Source organism: Protopterus annectens, chromosome 6.part0 (genome assembly GCF_019279795.1).
Source record: "Protopterus annectens isolate FY-2018-M chromosome 6.part0, PAN1.0, whole genome shotgun sequence".
Classification (NCBI taxonomy): domain Eukaryota; kingdom Metazoa; phylum Chordata; order Ceratodontiformes; family Protopteridae; genus Protopterus; species Protopterus annectens.
Window position 1 is genome coordinate 1,352,396,842 of NC_056737.1, and position 20,962 is coordinate 1,352,417,803.

General features: G+C 44.5%; 1 protein-coding gene across 1 annotated transcript in view; it reads right to left on the reverse strand.

Annotated features, from left to right (window-relative positions):
• The window catches only part of HACD2 (3-hydroxyacyl-CoA dehydratase 2), a gene marked incomplete in the record, with an annotated part of 841,606 nt that overhangs the window by 514,961 nt on the left and 305,683 nt on the right, over positions 1 to 20,962 (reverse strand). The window contains 1 exon segment of the mRNA XM_044074914.1: positions 9,013 to 9,101. Within this exon segment, the coding sequence (XP_043930849.1) occupies positions 9,013 to 9,101 (89 nt within the window).

Genomic DNA, 20,962 nt, shown 5'->3' on the forward strand with positions numbered 1-20,962 from the left:
TGGAATCTGAAAATTCCTGGCCTTGCCACTTAAAATGCTCCCTTATGGAATGCAGAACTTCCCCAAAAGAAATATCCTCAGGAGGAGAGGCCGAGGGAATGGAGTCCTCTGCATCTGAATCCTCATAGGTCTGGAAGGGCTCTTCCTGGCTTTCAGAGTGAACAGAGTCCTCAGAATCTTCATCTGAAGGAAGAGGGTCAGAGGGTTCAACCCTGGGCCTCTTATCAGGAGGAGGCTGGGATCCTCTCTCAGGATGGGCCTGGGAACCTCTGATCAGGGAAATTAAATCTGCGGTCATGGACATGATTTGAGTTTCAGGAGTAGGCTGAGGTAAGGTTTTAGCAGTAAGATGCTTGGACTTGCTGGCTGCCTTGGCACGTGTGTAGGCCTTGATAGACATGGGAGGCCTAGCCGCTCCACGTGCAGGAGTGACCTTATCAACAGCAATGGTCTCGGGCATTTCCTCTGTTTCGGTATCCGGAGGAAAATCAATAACTGGCGTCTGAGTGGCCTCCGGTATTGGAGGTATCGGTAATGCGGTGTCTTCGGTTCGGAGCGGTGGAATAACCACCTCAGAGGGAACCGGGGCACTCGCGGTTAGTTTTGGAGTGGTGTCGGTGGAAGACGCGGGCCGAGGATGTCGGTCCCGGTCTTTTCGTTTCTTAGGAGTCTGCATTGTCGGTTGTTCCGACGGCATTGTATAATCAAATTTTTCGCTGAAAAAATCTTCAGCGAACTCAGCCCGGCACCTGAGAGTGCGCTTGTTGAAGCGAGCACAGGTGGCACAGGCCGAGACGTCGTGGTCTGGGCCAAGGCAAGGGAGGCAGTAAGAGTGGAAATCCTTATGAGGTATTTGTTTACCACAAGACAAACAATTATTTACTTTTTCAGTAATTTCTGACATCGGCTGAGGCAAGAAAAGGTCCCCAATGGGGTACTTAGCTTTTTTAATGACTTCGGTTTCGAAGAATACAAGAGCTGACCGACCAGCACTTGCGAACTGCTTCTGCTTCGGGCACCGCGCGGCAAGAAAGACTGAAGAAGATGGCATCGGCTGATGCTTATATACTCCAGCCGCTCTGACGTCGGAGAGAAATGCGACATCAGCCGACGTCGGACCCAGACTTTGGAATCCGGCCGACTGAGGGCTGCCTGAGGCAGGACAACCCATATGTTATGACTGCAGTTGCATTCTTGAAGGACATCAGATCTGCACTTGCACCTTCACCCAAAACTAAACGGAATCACCCTAGTTCCTTGCCTATTCCCATAAGGACTTCCAAGGCTGTAGCCATAGGTGGTAATGTATTAACAATAGGCGACTATCTAAGCACACTGATGCTCCATTCCAGTTGGGGGACCATGGTCTCTTCCTTTCTATGATAAGAATAAACTGCCAACTAATGGCGACTTCTCATCATAGAGGCAGACATGATGTCTCTCTCTCTTAGGAAGAAGGGTACCTAGCATAGCCCTCAAATGCTATGATATACAGTAGGCACAATACTATGATCTTGGACCTCAAATTTTGTTTTGCTTGTCCTAGATTTACTGTGTTCCTCAAAGTCAAACCTTTTTATGGGTATATAGTTTATTAAATAAATTGTTATTGTGAAAAAGTACCCCTTTTTCTGACCCTCTGCTATGTTATTCTGAAGACCAATGATATGATTTTTAATGTTTGGAGGTTGAGAGATATGATGCCTAGATGTCAGAAAAAGCAACAACACTTGCTGGTTATTAATGTAGAAAAATAACAGGAATGAAAACTTTATATAAGCTGAAACAGAAAATATTACAAATTTCTTGTAAATGTAATTGCTTTAACAGGGCAAAAATGATTCTACTCTTGTTTTTCTGGTCACCAACAATGAAATTCTATACATGTAAAAAAGTATACATTTATTTTATTTATTTTTGCCATTTGTTAACTAAATTAAGCATAGGCATAGCTAACACTGTTTGTTTGTGTATTTCGGCTTTTCCCGGTTAGGGGTCGCCACAGCGGAACTCCGGTCCGCTAATGAGTTGCAGTTGATTTTTACGTACCGGCTTACCAGGCCTGACGCACAACCTTCAACGAAGGTATGCCCATTCACGCAAGTCTCCAAGCAGAAGACGCTCTAGCTGAGAATCAAACCGGACAGCGTCTTTACTGTGAGGCGACAACGCTAACATACAGAGTTAAAATAGAGAGTAAAAAAAAAAAGAAAACCTCGTTAAAAATGGTCAATAAATTGAACAAAATACAGTACAAAGTTACATGCAAATAATAAGAAAGTACAGTTTTGTACCTACCATAAATGTAGATGTCCGATAGGTATGCATCTGCAGTCATCACATATGGGTTGTCCTGCCTCAGGCAGCCCTTCGGTCGGCCGGATTCCAAAGTCTGGGTCCGGCGTCGGCTGATGTCGCCCTTTCCACGACGTCAGAGCGCCTGGGGTATAAAAGCATCAGCCGACGCCATCTTCCTCAGTGTTTCTTGCCCCAGATGCCAGTTGCCCTCAAAGGAAGGCTAAATTTGGAGAAATGCAATAAATTCCAAACATGCACAGAAATATATATATATATATATATATATATATATATATATATATATATATATATATATATATATATATATATATAAAACAAATACACCATAATAGATAACCCCAGCTAGCTATGAGAGGGAAAGGTACCCAATGAATACCAAAGAGGGGAAGGAGGGAGGATAAACCTGACTGCAGATGCATACCTATCGGACATCTACATTTATGGTAGGTACAAAACTGTACACTATGTCCTTCAAGGATGCATCTGCAGTCATCACATATGGGTAGAATACCATAGCCAATCTGGGGGTGGAGGATCTATGTAAAGGATGGTGTAGCTAAAATGCCCTGCAGGACTGCCGTAGCAAAGCCTGCTCTGGATCTGGAATATAAAGGTAAATTGTAATGCTTGCACGGAGCTCCATGTAGCAGCTTCTAAAATGTCCTTGGTAGCCACCCCTCTTAAGAAGGCTGTGGAGGTGGCTGTGGCTCTGGTGGAATGAGGTCTAATGTTAGCTGGCACAGTTTTTCCATGAAAGGAATAACAAAAACGAATGCAATTCCCTATCCATTTTGAAATGGTCTGTTTGGAAATTGCTTTTCCTTGTGCACCAGCAGCATATGCTACCAACAGCTGGTCAGTTTTTTTGTAGCTTTTAGTTCTGTCCAAGTAGTAGCGCAACTGTCTGTGTATGTCCAGGGTGTGCAGAAGTTTCTCCCCTTTGTTTTGTGGACTTGGAAAGAAGGTAGGCAGGTGAATAGCTTGGTTTAATGAGACCCTGGATACCACCTTTGGCATAATTGAAGGACTGGTTCTCAATGAGACTCTGTCCTGATGAAAAATAAGAAATGGCTGTACTGCCATGAGGGCCTGTAACTCAGATACTCTTCTTGCTGAGATTATGGCCAGAAGGAAGGCGGTCTTCCAAGACAGGAACTGTAGTTCTGCCGATGCTGCTGGTTCAAAGGGAGGCAGAGTTAGTTTTTCCAACATGAAGTTAAGGTCCCAAGTAGGCACTGGAGGTTTCCTTGGAGGATTGAAGTTTTTAATTCCTCTTAGAAACTGTCTTAGGAGAGGATGAGAAAAGACAGGTGGATCAGTATTGTACTCTGCTGAAATTGCTGAAGCATGAATTTTAATGGAAGAGTAAGACAGGTCACTGTGGAGCATTTCTGCCAAGTATTCCAGGATATGTGCCATGTTCATCACTGTCGCATCTAGGCCCTTTGTGGTGCTCCAAGTGTGAAATCTTTTCCATTTTGCTGAATATGTCTTTCTTGTGGAAGGCCGGCGAGCTTCCATGATGATATCCTTCACTCTCTTGGATAGCTTATCCTGAGGAGGAGTCAAGGTATTTTCTAGGCTGTTAGTTGCAAGGTTTTCAGGTTGGAATGCAGAGCTTTGTAATTGTGCTGTGTCAGGAGAAGTGGCAATTGAGGAAGAGGCCATGGTTTCGTGCGTGACATGCTCTTTAACAGTGGGTACCAGTGCTGTCTTGGCCAGTCCGGAGCTATCAGAATCACTTTTGGCTGCGCTGTCCTGATCTTCAGTAAGACCTTTGTCATTAATGGAAGAGGTGGAAATGCATACATACACTGTTAGAGTTCTCCAGCTGAAAGATAGGGCGTCCACTTTCCATGCTTGTGGGTGGTATGTCCTTGAGCAGAATTTCTTCAGCTGATGATTGTGGGGGGAGGCAAAAAGATCTATGTCTGGCCTTCCCCATGATTGTGTTATCTGTAGGAAGATGTCTGGGTGCAGCATCCATTCGTGTGCATCCATGATATTTCTGCTTAAGCTGTCCGCCAGTATATTGTCCTTTCCTGGCACAAACTGGGATTGCAGCTCTATGCTGAGTTTCAATGAAAGTTCCCATAGATTCATTGCCAGTCTACAAAGAGGGTAGGAATGGGTGCCTCCTTGCTTGTTTATGTACCACATAACTGTGGTGTTGTCTGTCCTTATTAGCAGGTGGCCTTGGTGCAGAAAGAGTTTGAAGGCCTCGATTGCATGCATCACTGCCAGCATTTCCTTATGGTTTATGTGCATGCGAAGCTCCTTTTGTGACCATAGTCCTTGAATACATCTGCCCTCCATGTGTGCTCCCCAACCGTGGTCTGAAGCGTCCATTGTAATTATTTGGCTGGCTACTGGCTTGCTGAAGGGCAGACCCCTGTTTGACTGGCTTGCTTGAGCCCACCACAGAAATTCCTTTTGGAGGCATGGAATGAGTGGGATCAAAGTTTCTAAGCTGTGACTGTGCTGAGTCCATGAACTCCTTAGGTACCATTGTAGTTTCCTCATATGCAGCCTTGCTTGTGGAATCAGAAGAATGCAAGATGCCATGTAACCCAGGGCCTGCAGGATTTTCCTTGCAGTCAGCTGAGTTTGTCTTGTCAGATTCTTGAAGTAATCCGGTAGTTGTCTTTGTTTTTCTTCTGTGAGAAAAGCCATTTGGGTGGTTGTGTCTAGATCCGCACGCAGAAAAGTTATTCTTTGGGATGGAACAAGTCTTGATTTGTGAATGTTGACTGTACATCCCAAGGCCTGCAGTAGGTGGATGGCATAATTCAAGTCCTTTACCAAAGTTTGTTGGCTGTCCGCTTGTATAAGGCAGTCGTCCAGATATGGGTATATTTGAATCCCCTGAAGTCTGCAGTGTGCAATTACTGATGCCAGGCATTTCGTGAATGTTCTGGGTGCAGTAGATAAGCCAAAGGGCAATGCTGAGAATTGATAATGCTCTGAACCTGCAAGAAATCTGAGGTGTCTTCTGCAACTTTGTCTTATAGGGACATGCAGGTATGCCTCCTTGAGGTCTAGAGTCACCAGCGAAGACCCCTTGCCCAGCATGGGAAGGAGTTGCTGTAGAGTCAGCATTTTGAATTTTGGCACAATGAGATAAGTATTCAGTGCGGACAAGTCAAGAATAGGCCTCCATTGATTTTCTTTTCTTGGAACAAGGAATAGTCTGGAATAAAAACTTTGGCCTTGTTCTGAAAGAGGAACCTTTTCTATAGCTTTCATTTGCATTAAGTTGGAGATTTGGTTCAAAGCCTCTGCCCTTTGATTTGGTGGCAGGTCTGGCATGCCTTTTCTTTTTGGCAATGTGTGAAAATGGAACCTGTATCCTCTGTCTATTATTTGCAGTGTCCATTTGTCTCTTGTAATACTGTGCCAATTTTCTGAGAATAAAGAAAGCTTTCCGCCCAAAGGTGCTTCTAATTGAGCCCAGGTTGGCGGAGTCAAAGCAAAGTCATTGAGCCTGTCCTTGTGCAGCAGTTGTAGGTCCTGCACTACCTCTCTGGTTGGGAGGCTGCCATTGACGCCCTCTGTAGGAGCCTCTAGCTTGCCCTCTACCTCTGGCACGCCTGTTCTTGCCTCTCTGAAATCTTTCTGTGTCCGGAAAGGACCAATTCTTGGTAGGCCAATTTCTGCTGAATCTTGGTGGTTGGACTTGTAGAAAATCTTTGACTGTTTGTACAGATTTTGCCTTTTCCTCAAATTTCTTTAAGACCTCCTGAGCAGTGGAGCCAAATAACTTTTGCTTTTCCAGTGGAGCATCCAGAAGCTTAGCTTTAACATGGTCTGGCACAGATTGTTCCTTCAGCCAAGCATGCCTACGTATGACTGCACCTGTCATAGCTGACCTACATGAAGCTTCCAATGCATCATAACCACACTGTAAGAAATGGTTGCTAACCTGCTGGGAGTTATGTACCAGATCCTGAAGTGATTTGCGATCTAGGGGTTCAGGTGAAGACAGTTTCTTATGCAATTCATCTAACAAATACTCTTGGTACTGTATCATATGAAATTGACAATTCAATGCCCTCATAGAAAGAGTAGCAGAAGTATACACTTTTTTACCCCATCTCTCTAAAGCCCTGGACTCCCTTTCAGAGGGGAGTGGATTTTTAGTAGTGGCAGCTGCAACCCCTTTAGGGCCCTGGGAAATAGTTTCTGGATCAGCAGAGTGGGCCTTGTAAAGTAAAAGATGCGAGCCCGGGACCCTGTAGTACCTATCGGGTTTGACAGGGGCCGGAGGAAGAGTGTCAGGGGTTATGCTAGACTCAAAGTACACATCATCAATGACATTCAAAACAGGAGGAATAGCCAAAGGTCTATGCTGAGGTAAATGCAGAAAAGTTCTTAATCTTTTCCTGGAATCAGAGAATTCCTGGCCCTGCCATTTGAAGTGCTCTTTCATAGTGTGAAGGGTCTCCCCGAAGGATAGCTCTTCAGGAGGGGAGGCCGAGGGGATTGAGTCCTCTGCATCAGAATCCTCGTAGGCCGAAAAAGCCTCCTCCTGGTAGTCCGAGAGAGCAGAACCATCAGAGGCCTCCTCTGAGGAGTGGGGATCAGAGGGCTCAACCCTGGGCCTTTTGTCTAGAGGAGGTTGAGAGTCCCTAATTAAGGAAATAAGGTCCTCTGTTAAAGTTAGAATCTGTGAACTTGTAGAGGGTCCCTTAGGAATAACCCTGGGAGGCATAGCTTTTGTATGTTTAGCAGCTTTAGCCCTGGTGAATGCCTTTATGGACATGGATGCAGGAGGCCTAGCTGAACCACGTGCTGGTGTAGTTTTGTCTAGAGGAATGGTGTCGGAAGTTTCCAAGACACCAGTTCCTGAAGGAAATTCAATAACCGATTCAGCAGGGGCCTCCGGGGCCGAGGTTGTCGGTTGAGCGGTTTCGGGGGTCGGAAGTACCAACGACTCTGTTTCAGCCGAGACCAAGACACTCGCGGTAGGCCTGGCCGTGTTTTCAGCCGAAACCGCAGCCCGCGTGTCGGTCCTTGTCCTTCCGTTTCTTTGTCAAATGTGAAGTCGGAGTCTCCGACGGCATATTGTATGAAAAACTAGCCCCAAAAAATTCCTCTGCAAACTCCGCCAGACATCTAAGAGTGCGTCGGTTGAAGGAAACACAGGCTGGACAGGCCAAGACGTCGTGGTCTGGGCCTAGGCAGGGGAGGCAGTAAGAGTGGAAATCCTTATGAGGTATTTGTTTCCCACAAGTTAAGCAATTATTAACTTTATCTGACATCGGCTGAGGCAAGAAAGAGTCCCCAATGGGGTACTTAGCTTTTGAAGTCTTCGGTAGCTGAATTACAGGAGCTGGCCGACCGGCACTTGCGAACTGCTTCTGCTTCGGGCACCACGCGGCAAGAAAGACTGAGGAAGATGGCGTCGGCTGACGCTTTTATACCCCAGGCGCTCTGACGTCGGGGAAAGGGCGACATCAGCCGACGCCGGACCCAGACTTTGGAATCCGGCCGACCGAAGGGCTGCCTGAGGCAGGACAACCCATATGTGATGACTGCAGATGCACCCTTGAAGGACATCAGTAAAAACGGTCACAAGTTTGTGAAACAAACAGAATAAATAAATAAATGTAGAGTATATAGAGGAGATAATCCCAAAGGCAAAAGCCAATTTCCAAGACTACAGCACCTGAAGCTGCAAGTATTAATGACTATTAGTAGTGTTTAGAAAAAGCAGAAGCAGAGATTCATATTCTTGAACAAACCACATAATCCTTCAAAGTTCAAAATGTAATGTTCTATCCTTCAAAGTTCAAAATTTAATGTTCTAACATTGATACGACATCCACTAAACTGCTTGAAACCAGCAGAGGAATGCTATCAGATATTCTGCTGCAATGAAGGATGAGGAAATGAAAACCCAAGTTCCTCAGCTAGTTCTTGCCTAGTATGCTCGCTTAATTAATAAAAATTCAGAAAGTCTACAGCAACCCTGAATTGGATTAAACAGGTAAATCAGACAATGAAGGAAGGAATAAATGAAAAAAGAAAAAGACATATGCTGATGATTTTATACATTCATTGTAGTGTAGTGTAGAAGACAGAGGCACTCACTCACTGAAATAAATGAGCTAAAGGTCCCCAGCATTGCCATAACACCACTTTGATTTTGTTGAGTGATGTACCAATCAAACTAAGGACAGCTATTGATTTAAAGGTTTACTCTTGAATGCTTGATGCTCTGAAGGTCGAATCAAGCATTCACTGAAACCTTCCTCGAAATAGTCATGCTGAATACTGGCAAACCCAAAAACTATTTCAAATGCTGAAACTCCCTACCATTCCAAACCCAGGATCAAGCGCCAACATGGATCTGGAAGGGGGGGGGGGCAAGTTCAGACAGTCAGTAATGCTGGTATTCTACATTTCAACAGTTAGAATGATGGGTTTGCACAGCTTGACTCGACCTTCCAAGTATACGATTCTAAACATGTTCAGTAGTAAATTGCCGACAGCTAAATAACCGTGAACTACATTTAGCTGTCATATGACAGCTTGAAATACACAACACAGTGGACTACTAATCCATGTAGGTAGTAGACAAAGTGCAATCTAACCATTGACTAAGTGAAGCACATAATGAAAACAAAATTAGCATTCCGACTGCAAAGTGGTGAACAAACTCAGCACATTCATCATCTTGACTTCTCTCACCTCTTTAACACTATCTGTTACAGCCCAGGTCAGAAAAACGCGTGACATCACTTGAAAGCCCGTTAACACCACAGAAGATGGCACAATACCTGAAAAAAAAAAGATACCTTTTATTAGCAAAGCATTGGCAAACAAATGTAAAAAAAATAAATAAATAAAAAGAAGTTATGTACTCACCATAACGTTCCATGTTTGTTGTCCTCTATCTTCGCCTTCCTTCTTGCTGTTTGGGCTTGAAGCAGATTCTCAGCTCCGACTCGGCCATATATCATCGCTCGAGAGTTTTTACTGGCTCGAGGCTAGACCGCATCCCAGCATGCCTAGCGGTAGTTACCCAAATCTCATTTGTGATGACCCAGTACTAGACCATACAAATAGACAAGAGATGTACTCTATTTTACATATCAGATGACACCTACATATAAAGATGTAACCCCTCTGCAAGAGTAACAGGAGTAGACTAAGACTGACTATAAGGTATGGTATAAAGGAAACCCAGCCAAAATAACCAATAAAAACAAGGGATTCCTCTCGATCCTCCAGGAAGTGGGAAGGAGGGTGGGACACAAGAAGGAAGGCAAGATCAAGGACAACAAACATGGAAAGATATGGTGAGTACATAACTTCTTTATGTTATGTTGTCCATATCTCGCCTTCATTCTTGCCGTTTGGGACAGCGTCCCCAGCACCTGATTCTTCGGTGGTTCACTGGGAAAAACTCTTCAGGACCGTGGAACCAAAGGATGCCCTGTTCCGGGAGGCTACATCTACTTTGTAATGAGTGATAAAGGTATGAGGATTAGCCCATGTAGCTGCTGCACAGATCGAATCCAAAGGCAGTCTGGCCTGAAAAGCAATAGAGGTAGCCAAGGCCCTTGTTGAGTGTCCTTTAATTTTCCATGGAAGGTTTTGTTTATGCAACTCAGACATGTTTTATAGTGTCTGAAAGCCACTTTGATAAAGTCACCTTTGTGACTGCACAACCTTTTTTATTGTCCGCAAAGGATATGAACAATTGATCAGATTTTCTAAAGTCCTTGATCCTGTGTAAATAGAAATGCAACTGTTTACGAACATCCAACTGATTAAGCTTATACTCTGCCTTGTTGCCATGATTGGGGAAGAAAACAGGAAGCTCTATGGATAGATTCAAATTGTAGTCAGAACATACCTTATGTAAGAAAGAGAGGTGGGTTCTGGAAGAAACATGATCTTTATGGAAAAACAAGTACGGAGGATGAATAGATAAGGCGTGTAATTCTGAAACCCTTCTAGCTGAGGTAATTGCAGCTAAGAAAAGGGTCTTCCAAGTCAGAAATTTGACTGGACAAGAAGCAGATGGTTCAAAGAGAAAAAAAATTAGAGCATCTAAAACTAAATTTGGATCCGGGGGGAGAGGTTCTCTTATTGGAGGTCTTAAGAGGGTAGTATCTCTTAGGAATGCCTTGCATAGCCTATGGGACATGATACTGGACTCCATTTCTCCCATATGGAAATGGGAAATGGCAGCTAACTGAACTTGGATGGTAGCTGCGGCTGCTCCTCGGTCAAAGGTTTCAGCAAGAAATTCAAGAATCTTTGAAATGGGAGCAGTAAAGGAATCAACCTGATTTTTGCCTGCCCAACAAGAGAACCTCTTCCATTTTCTAGCATAAAGTTTCCTAGAAGTGGGCTTATGGGAGGAAATCAAAATGTGTTGAACTGCCGGAGAAACATTGGGAAGCCTGGCTAAGACCGGAAGTGGAGAAACCCAGCTGTGAGCTTCAGAGTTTGAATGGAAGGATGGAGAGCCACAGACTGATGCATCAAAAGATTAAGGCTCCCCCTGCAGGTAAGGCCAAAAGAATGGGAACCATATCTGACGAGGTCAGTAAAGGGCAATAAGGACTAGCTTGCAACCCAATGACTGTGCTTTCTGAAGAACCTTTGGGATCAGGGGAAAAGGTAGAAAGGCGTAAAGCAGTCCCGGGGTCAATCGTGAAGAAGTGCGTTCCTGGGTGACTGTCCCGGTGGCGGGACTAGGGCAAAGTAGCTGCTGCATTTGTTAAGGGGGGTGGCAAACAGATAGCAGCATGGTTGGCCCCATTTGCGAAAAATCAAGTCCGCAACTTCCTGCTTCAGGGACTACTCATGAGGCATCAGGATAGTCCGACTGAGCTTGTCCGCTATCACGTTGGATTTCCCTGGGATGTGCGTTGCAACCAGAAAGCATTGGGAAGACATCGTCCATTGCCAAACTCGTAGAGCTTCTCGATGTACCATACTACCGACATATTGTCCATCTGAATTGCTATAGTCCCTGTAGATAGAGAGTCCTGAAGTGCTTGCAACGCCAGAAGCACCGCTCTCATCTCCAAGACACTGATGTGCAAGTGGTACTCGTGTTCCTGCCAAGACCCTTGAACAGTGTGTCCCAGATAATGTTCCCCCACCCTATCTTAGAAGCATCCGTGGTCACTGTCGCTACAGGCTGGGGGGGGGGGTGAAACGGCCTGCCTATTGTTACCATAGGGGAGTGAAGCCAGCATTCCAGATCCTTTTTGCAGGATTCCATGATCAGAATCGATGTGACATGGGTAAATCCTGGAATGAAAAATTGTGTAAATAGGAGCCACTGTCAATTTCTCATATGGAAGTGAGCCATAGGGACCAGAGTGATTGCCACCGCCACAGAACCCAGGACCACGAGGACAAATCTTGCTTGAAATCTCTTTTGTGTGAACAGCATGGCACCTTGGCGATGGATTGTTAATACTCTTTCTTGAGGCAGCTTTGCTATCATGGCCCTTGTGTCTAAATCATGGCCCTTGTGTCTAAATCTGCCCCTATAAAAAGGTAATATATTGACAAGGCAACAGGGCAGATTTTTCTTAGTTTATGGTGATCCCTAGTTGAGAACAAGAGCGAATTGTGGATTCGCTTGCCCTGATTGAGTTGATGCTCCATGGTGGTAGTAAGGAGCAAGTCGTCTAGATATGGAAACACCCAAAATCCTAGACACCTCAGGTGAGCCATAACTACTGCCATGCATTTGAACACCCTGGGGGCTATGGCGAGACCAAAGGGCAGCGCTCTGAACTGATAGTGACTGGCTCCCAGCCGGAAGCATAGATATCTCCTTGACTGTCTGTCCATTTTTATGTGGTAGTACACATCCATGAGATTATAGAGCACATCCAATTGTCCTGTCCCAGAAAGGGAAGAATGGGCTGCAGTGTTACCCATCTGGACCTTTTTCTTGACGGATTTGTTCAGCCTGCTGAGATCCAATATGGGTCTCCAGTCCCCTGTTTTCTTTGGAACTAAAAAGAAACCTGAGTAAGTTCCAGATCCGATTTTGTGTGCGGGGACTTCCTGGATGACTCTTTCTTAGCAACCTTTGAACCTCTAGGTCTGCTTGATCCCGAAGACTGGGTGGAACATTTGGGATAGAGTGTGGTTTTTGACAGGGGAAGTTAGGAGAAGGGGATATTGTAACCTCCGGATATTATGGATAGTACCCATGTATCTTCTGTGATCATCTGCCAGGTTTTTTGGGTACAAGGATAATCTCGCCCTGACCGTCTCCAGAGTTTGACAGTTGGGCCTCCCTTCAGGACTGTTGGAAGGGCCTACCAGAGAAGGTATCTCTGTTGCCCTGATTCTGCAGGACCCCCCCCCACAAGATTGGTGTCTTCCATTATTTCCACTCTGCCCCTGGGGGAAAAATCTCCACATGTGTCAGGGGAAGCTCCCTGGGATTTCTGGGACCACATTTTCCCACTCTTCTGGCCTTTAGGATAAGGCGTAGATGGAGCAGAAAAACACACTCCCAAGGCAGAGAGAGTTTTGCATCCTGTTCACACCTGGTAAGAGTGTCTCTCTTTTTACCCGAGGCCCGAATAAGGAAGAGCAGTCAAAGGGGGCGTTGGTAAACTTGAAGGGCTCCACAAAATGGCAAAGGCGCATGCAAGAATGTCTGCGTAAGGCCACCCCTGCGCTTGCCCGCCCTGCTCACCCCATCGGCTGCGTAAGAAATTAGCTGCATGGAGGAGTTAACCACCGAAGTCAAGGTCACAAGCCGAGAAACCGTCTTGTCCGAGGCTCCCGCAGCTGTAGGATCCTGTAAGGTATCTCCCAACTCTTTGAGGAGATACCTTTGAAGCCTTGTAAAGTGGGACAAACAGTTCAGTGACCCGAGTGTGAAGGTCACTGAGGAAAACATACGCTTCCCGTATCTGTCCACTGTACAAGACTCTTTATTGGACGGACAGACGAAGTTTCCGCTAATTCCTTCTTGGTGGCTGCTGCCACCACCACCAACGGGAACACCTTTGGATAAGAGAGTCTGTCTTTAGGGGCTGTTATCAATTTATTGGGCCTCCGTGGAACTGGTTCCATAGTGTCTGGGAAGCTCCACGCCTTTCGACTCACTACGTGTAATAGTGGGTCGAAAGGAGGAGATACCCAAGGGGTGGAGGGTCGGGAACCGAATGCATCCAGGTACACCGACCCGTCTTCAGAATTTGCAAGGGACTTCCAGTCACCCCTCTGTCTAATGATTTCTAAAATGTCTGAAAAGGAGACATCTTCAGAGGGGGACCGTGGAGACCCTTCTGGGTCATCCAAGTCTGTGCCTGATGTCAAGGACTCAGGGGAGTCCACATGCTTCCTCTTGCAAGTCCTCCTCCGAGGGACCTCCTCCAAGGGATGCTCAGGGGAGGTTTCAGAAGAGGTGGGATTGCCCAATCGGGCATCCTGGAGCATGGGATCCCTATGCTTGGGCGGAGGGGAGGCAGACACCAGCACCAAAGGCAAAGGAGCCAATGGAGCTGAGGGTGGAGCTTGTCTCAGTAGACAGCACGTTCCTCATCACCTCGAAGGCTTCACAGTCCCAACCCGAAAGAGTCTCCAGCTCCGAAAAAGCCAGCAACTTCCTCCAAACTAAGGGCAATGGCTCAGAGGCCAATTTAGGAGCCGAGCTGACCTGTGCCGAAGCTCCGAGAGGGAGAGTAGGGTTGGGACAAGGGTCTGATGCCACTCCCCCCCCTCGGAGCCGGCGAGGAAGCGTTGGCTCCCAGATCCCTCGATAGAAGGGGGTATCAAGGAGATCAGAGTGGTAGTCAGAACCGAAGGACCAGAGAAGGTTACCAGAACCGACTATTCCAATACTATGATTTCCATACACTATGGTCCGAATTCAGTCTCGTTGTCGGAGAAAATCGAGACAGGTGTTGTTTGGGCTGTGGGCACCATTTCCGTCTGGGATGGGCCAGTATTTTAGCCAATGCTGGTGTCCGAAGAAGCATCTTCACCACCCTCTCCACATCATCATCAGAGAGGCTCCTGGATGACCAAGAGGAATGGGTTGAAGACCAGTGACTGCCTACCACAGATTGTAATAAAGGAGACTGTTGACTGTTGAGCAGACCGCACTGGTTCCAAGGCAGGAGACCTGGACACTTGTGGGACCTTACTGGCTCCAAAAACACAGATTTTCTCTCTCCTGCAGGATTCATGAACTAAATGCATGGCAAAGAGAACACGAATCCTGCAGGTGAACAGGTCCTAAACAATATACGCAACTCGTGTGCCAGTCCGTAAGGAACAGCTTTTGACAGCATGAATTGCACTTTTTGAAACCCGAAGGTTTCGATTCCCTGGCAGTATCTTTCAACAAGGTCAAACAGCACTATGTAAAGCTAGACAAAGAGAAAAAAAAACACTACTGACAAGATAACTAGCCAATAACTTTTTTTTTTTTTTAAGCAGACAGGAAAGAGAAGGTGGGGAGAGCCTCTAAGTTAAACAGCAAACTCCCCACCTAAGGAGAGCCTCTAACTTAAATGGCAACTCCTTAAAAGTTAAAAGAAGGCAAGAAAAAACGAAGAACCCTCCAAGTTAAATGGGTCTAGAAGAGGGGAAAAGGCCAGAGAGAAAAACGGTTAGTCTCCAAGAAACGCAAGTTACTCAGACAGGATAGGAAGGTAGAATAACAAGTTAGAAAGATAAATAAGAAAATTTTCTTAAAAAAATATAACAAATAGAAAAAAAAACACAGCCTGAGCCAGTATCCGTAATCTCGACGCTGCAAGTGGCAAACGAGACCTGGGTAACTACCGCTAGGCATGCTGGGATAGGTTCTAGCCTCGAGCCAGTAAAAGCTCTCGAGCTATATTATACGGCCAAGTCAGAGCCAAGGATCAGCGCCGTACCCGAACAGCAAGAACAAAGGCGAGATATGGACACCATATCATTTAAAGTTAATGTCAAACTGTAAGAAGTGCTAGTACAAGATACAGAGTTTTGATACAAAAGTTTTTTTGGTTCATGAACTTTTGAAAGGCAAAAGTAATTTTTTTCCATTCTTCGGCTCCCTACAACTGATCATCAGCTGCTTCCAGGGCCTCTCCTCATCCTCAGGTCTACCAGACCTATCCCCTGGGCTAATATCCAACCCATGTCCATCTCTGGTGAGGCGATTAAGGAACTTGGGGCAACATCATGCTCCTGCTGGCCAGTATTTAGGACGTTTTCTACTGCCTGCCTTCATCTCTTCCATAGGAGTTGGAGTATAGTGGGCTCTGGTGTTCTGGCCACACATCCATGTGCACTTCAGTCTGAGCCCTGCCCCCCCCCCCCCCCAATAGTTACAGCACTCCTCATGGAGTTCCCGGCCTCTGTCAGGGATCATACACAATAGCGTTTTTGAAAGCACCCTCTCCCAGGATGGGTATACCCATCTTCTCTGCCTGCTTGATCAAAGTGTCACAATATTGGACCTGGGTTGTTTGGGAGATGGTCAGTTTTTTTTCACTCTGCCTATTTGCCCCTTTTCATCACATGGCACCTAGTGTTTATTTTTAAACAATGGCAGGTGACTGGGACTCGCCCTCTTCCACCCCATTTTACAGTACTACATTGGAAAGCAAGGAGAATCTGTAACATGCTTAGTTTAAGCCTAGACATGTTGCATGGTACTTATTTTCATTTCATTATTTAGTCCTGGATGACTTATTTTTTGTTTCATTATGGAGACCTGGACGGATGACAGCTTCATGCCCCCCTTCCCCATTCCATCAATAGTCTCTGTTACTCAGCAGAAAGATGGGGGAAAAAATCAGGGGCATAGATATTTCTTAAGACTCTGTGCTACAATTAAAAAAAAAGTTGCCACTAGGATGACCAAATCCTTTTAAACAAGCCACTGCTGCAGGAGCAAACTGTGGGTTTCGCTTCATCTGCTGTCTTCCTCATTGTGAGAGGATCTTACTACAAGAACAAACATCCTCACAGACTCTGCACAGTTTTACTAGTACCTTGTTCTGGTGACTTCCAATGAGCTGGTGGCTTTTGCCAAGGATTTTTTTTTTAGATTACAAAAGGTTTGAGGTTTGCTCAGTTACCTCTGCAATGCACAAATCTGGACATATATTGAACATTACTTTTTTACTAGATGTGAAGCCCTCTGCGCTGATAGTAGACAGTCATTACGGTCTGATACTTCCTTCTCCATTTTTGTCTAGAGTTGCCAAATACAAATCCCCCTAACCTTGAAATGAGGGTGATCCATTTTATTAGTCATATTACCTCTGACATTTCTATCATGCGTGTTCCTACAGTTCCTCTGAGGACTGTGCTGTTTGGCCTGATGTTCTGGTTAGTAACTATCAAGTCTCTTTCATAGGCTCTTGACATGCTAGCTCCAAATTTGTCTATCCGTTCTCACTATAATGGTATGTTTTTTCCACAAGCTTTGCTTTTTCCAATGAGAAAGATGTAGGATGTAATGTCACTGCTGGATGTGGGGCTATTGATAAACTTGAAGTTGATGAGCATTACGTGATGCACCAGACTGAGTTCTCTTCTAAGAAGGCAGCCTAGATGTCTAGCAAAATCTCAGCAGAGGTTAACCAACCAGCTGTGCTCTTTCGAGTGGTAGAAAGATTGTGCAACTCAACCTCCCACGCCACACCACCTCTCAAGTCTTAGTGTTACCTTTTTTTTTGCTGGTAAGGATGCCACTATCGGAGCCATACTCCTGCCTTGGATGACAAGGGCAGTGAAATGACCAAAGGCAAGTTTTGTTTTACTTCTTGGACAGTGTTTCACATTCCCATTTATAATGGTCTCTTAACTCTTAAGCTGATATAATTTGTATATACATTTTGTGCAAATTTTAATAGCATCTTAGCAACACATGACTTGTAATGTAATGTGATCCCTATGTGCTACTTTCACCACTAACACTGGCAGATACTTTTTTTCATCAAAAGAACAGTTAGGGTTATCTAGAGGACCCACAAGCAGGCAGCCCTTCATCTGAAGTCCGCAGTCAAACCTATGGTACTTTGAAGGCAAGTGACTTTCCTTGGTCTGTCAACAAGCGGTGTACAGATTTAGACCATAAAAGTGACGCAAGATCTTTGTTCAGCTTCTTTCAGACTTTGTTAACTTGGACAGAGAATCAAGTAGAGCAAGTTATTTTACCTCAAGACCTCTACCCGTTTTCTGCAGTGTCGTCTTTCCAAAAGAAACTTCAACAGGCCTTCGCATAATTTGTCAGGCCCTCCAACACAACCACACAAATTCAAAAGCCAGAACAAAAGAAAATTATATTTTAATGTGGCCTACCTTTTACACAGGTATGTTTTTGATTTTTGTAATCACAAATGAAAACCACCTTCTAACTAGCATAAAGCAGGCAAAGACTACAATAAAAAATTAAGCAATTGCAAAAGATGTGGAGAAGGCCTTATGGAGTCTGCATAAGAACCAAGGTGCTGCTGTTAAGAGACTTTGGCCAGCTATGCAAAGGGAGCTTTACAAAATAGCTTACTAGGCAACACATCCAGTGGAGGGCATCAGCATCTACTGCAGAAAGGTTCTCTAAACACAATCTGGAGATGGAGAATGTACTGAAAGTTTTTTTTTTTTTTTTTTAAACAATACATTAACTACAGTGATCCTTAACACTTTCAGAACTGCACATAAGGCTGGCTTGGAATTGTTCCTAATTACTTGGGTTTGCAGAAAGGCACTACTGAAGTAATTAAGTTTATGTAGAGCCTGATCTTCTCAGAAGAAAGCAAAGTTTTGTATGAATACAATTTACTTTAGAGATGACAGATTGCTTGTTTACACAGGCCATACAGCTAGCTACTTTACAATGACTTCATATATTGTTTTCGGATCATTAAAAAATGAAGCTGGAAAAATCAGGAATCAAACAGCCACCTGCTACCAAGTAAATCGACATGAAGAGGACTCCACACAGTGGTATATCGATTGATTTATTCAATATGTTGAATGCATTCGTCTTTCAAACATACAAACTGAAGTTCATCAAAACAAACATACTCCAACTTGCTGGCTTGTAGATGTCAATACATACATGGGCATCAATGTTAATATTAGGAAGGTGCGAGGATACCTTTACTAGCTCGCAAGCCAGTACGTTGGAGAATGTTCTGATGAAGCCCTAGTTTATATTTTTGAAGGATGAAAGCTTTTAACAGCTTTAATAAATCAGCTAATATTAAAATGTGTGACTTTTCCTTGTGTGGATTTGGTGGCAGGTTCCTGGCTTATTTCACCTGCTACTACTAGTGTTCTGCTATATAAAATCCAGAACACTTTGGTTTAAGGAAAAGTATGCAGATATTCTAGGTAAAATATGCATGGTCTTCTGTATGTTTTTGACATGCAGCTCTTCCTTCACAGACAACCCAAGATTTTGAAAGGCAAGCAGAAAATGTTTCGATTTGAATCTTACATCAGCCTGCCTCAAGCACAACCTTCACTGTTTAAGCTCAGTTTTTTCTTTCGGCTTTCCCTGGTTAGGGGTCGCCACAGCGGAACTCTGGTCCACTAATGATTGGCAGTAGATTTTTACGGTGCCGAGGTGCCAGCTCGACACCCATCCTTCAACGAAGGCACGCCGATTCATGCATGTCTTTCGAACTAGACTGCGGGGAGGACATGCAGATTCCACACAGAAGCAGCCGCAGCAGAGAATCGAACGGGAGAATCTCTTGCTGTGAGGCGACAACGCTACCGCTGCACCACCGCGGCTTACAGTATTTTTAATTATTGGCTCGAATTTCAAGCTCCTTGAACAAGATCGTTTGCTGCTATCTACTGTACTTTGCAGACTAAGGTTCTTTTTACTATCAAATTAATGTAGAGAATTAGCACAACAGAATATTTTACATGCTGACTGATGTATATACTTGAAGGTGAAAAACAGGACTAAAAAGTGCATCAATGCACAAATTACAATCCAAGGTATTTGCAAACAAACTTATTCTATTAGGATGAACTTATATTTACTTACATACACATCTATCTGCGCCTCTATTTGGTGGGGTATTTTCAGCATTGACCCCAGGTGGTTTACATACTAAGGATGAGAAAATTGGCCAGGGAACCAGGGAAATTTAACTGTTTTCAATAAATGACAGTCTGCCCAGTAACCAGATAATCTGGTATGTAAGTTGCATTCTACTATTGTTAAATGGCAGGCATTCAAAGCCCCTTGAATAAAACTGCAGATTATAGAAGTATAAACCACCATTTTAAAAGAATATGCACAGTATTTTATAGGACCATAGGATGTGTGACTGCTCTTTGCTAGGGGATGTATGAACCAAGTAACATGAAGGGTGTTAAGAGGAAGAAGATAAATACAGAAACACACTGGATACAGTAAACAAACAGAACATATCCATATAGTGTGGACATGAGGGTGAGAAGGAAAAGCATGGACTGCAGAAAAAGTAAAAAGTACAGTTTTGTACCTACCATAAATGTAGATGTTCGAAGATCCACATTGCTGCAGTCCTAACACTTGGGTAGTCCGCTGTCCCTCGATCGGCCCGAATATCAGAGTATAAGGCTGACGTCGGTCAAGGCGCATTTGACTGACATCAGAACGTCAGGGTACAAATGCGCATGACCGACGTCATATCCTCAGTCTTTTCTTGCCCCAGATGTCAGAAGACCCTAAAAAGAAAGGTCCAAACCCAAAGACAACAACTAAACAACCAACCAGCCTAATACCAAAAACATATACAATATATACAACATATATACAATATGCACAATATACCTCAGATGGATAACTCAACCCACACAACCACCTCACACTACAGAGGGGAAGGGGAGTATTGGACTGCAGCAATGTGGATCTTCGAACATCTACATTTATGGTAGGTACAAAACTGTACTATCTTCTTCATCTCACATTGCTGCAGTCCTAACACTTGGGTAGAATCCCAAAGCAGAGGTAAGGGAGGATGGCCAAATCATATAGAAGCAGGAGCTGCCAAAATGCCCTGCAACACGGCAGTGGCAAAACCAGCCCTGGATTTAGAGTACAGTGGAAGGTGGTAATGCCTAGAAAAGGTATGCACTGAACTCCAAGTGGCTGCCTCCAAAATATCCTTAGTTGCCACCCCTCAAAAAGCTGTAGAAGTGGCAGTAGCCCTAGTGGAATGAGGCCTAATCCCAGCTGGAATCTCTTTGCCATGATGGGAATAACAGAAAGCGATGCAAAATCCAATCCACTTAGAAATAGTTTGTTTTGACACGGCTTGCCCTGAGAGCACAAAGCAAAAGAAACTAATAACTGCTGAGATTGTCTGAACCCTTTAGTTCTGTCCAAATAATATCACAACTGCCTGTGTACATCTAAAGTGTGCAAAATCTTTTCCCCTTTATTTTGGGGATTTGCATAAAAAGTAGGCAAATGAATAGTTTGGTTTAAAGCCACACTAGAAACCACTTTAGGCATAAAGGAAGGATTAGTACGCAAAGATACCCTGTCCTTATGAAAAATTAAGAAAGGCTCAACTGCCATAAGGGCCTGCAATTCAGAAACCCTTCTTGCAGAGGTAATGGCCAACAAAAAAGCAATCTTCCATGACAAATATTTCAACTCAGCAGTCGCTGCAGGTTCAAAAGGTTGTAG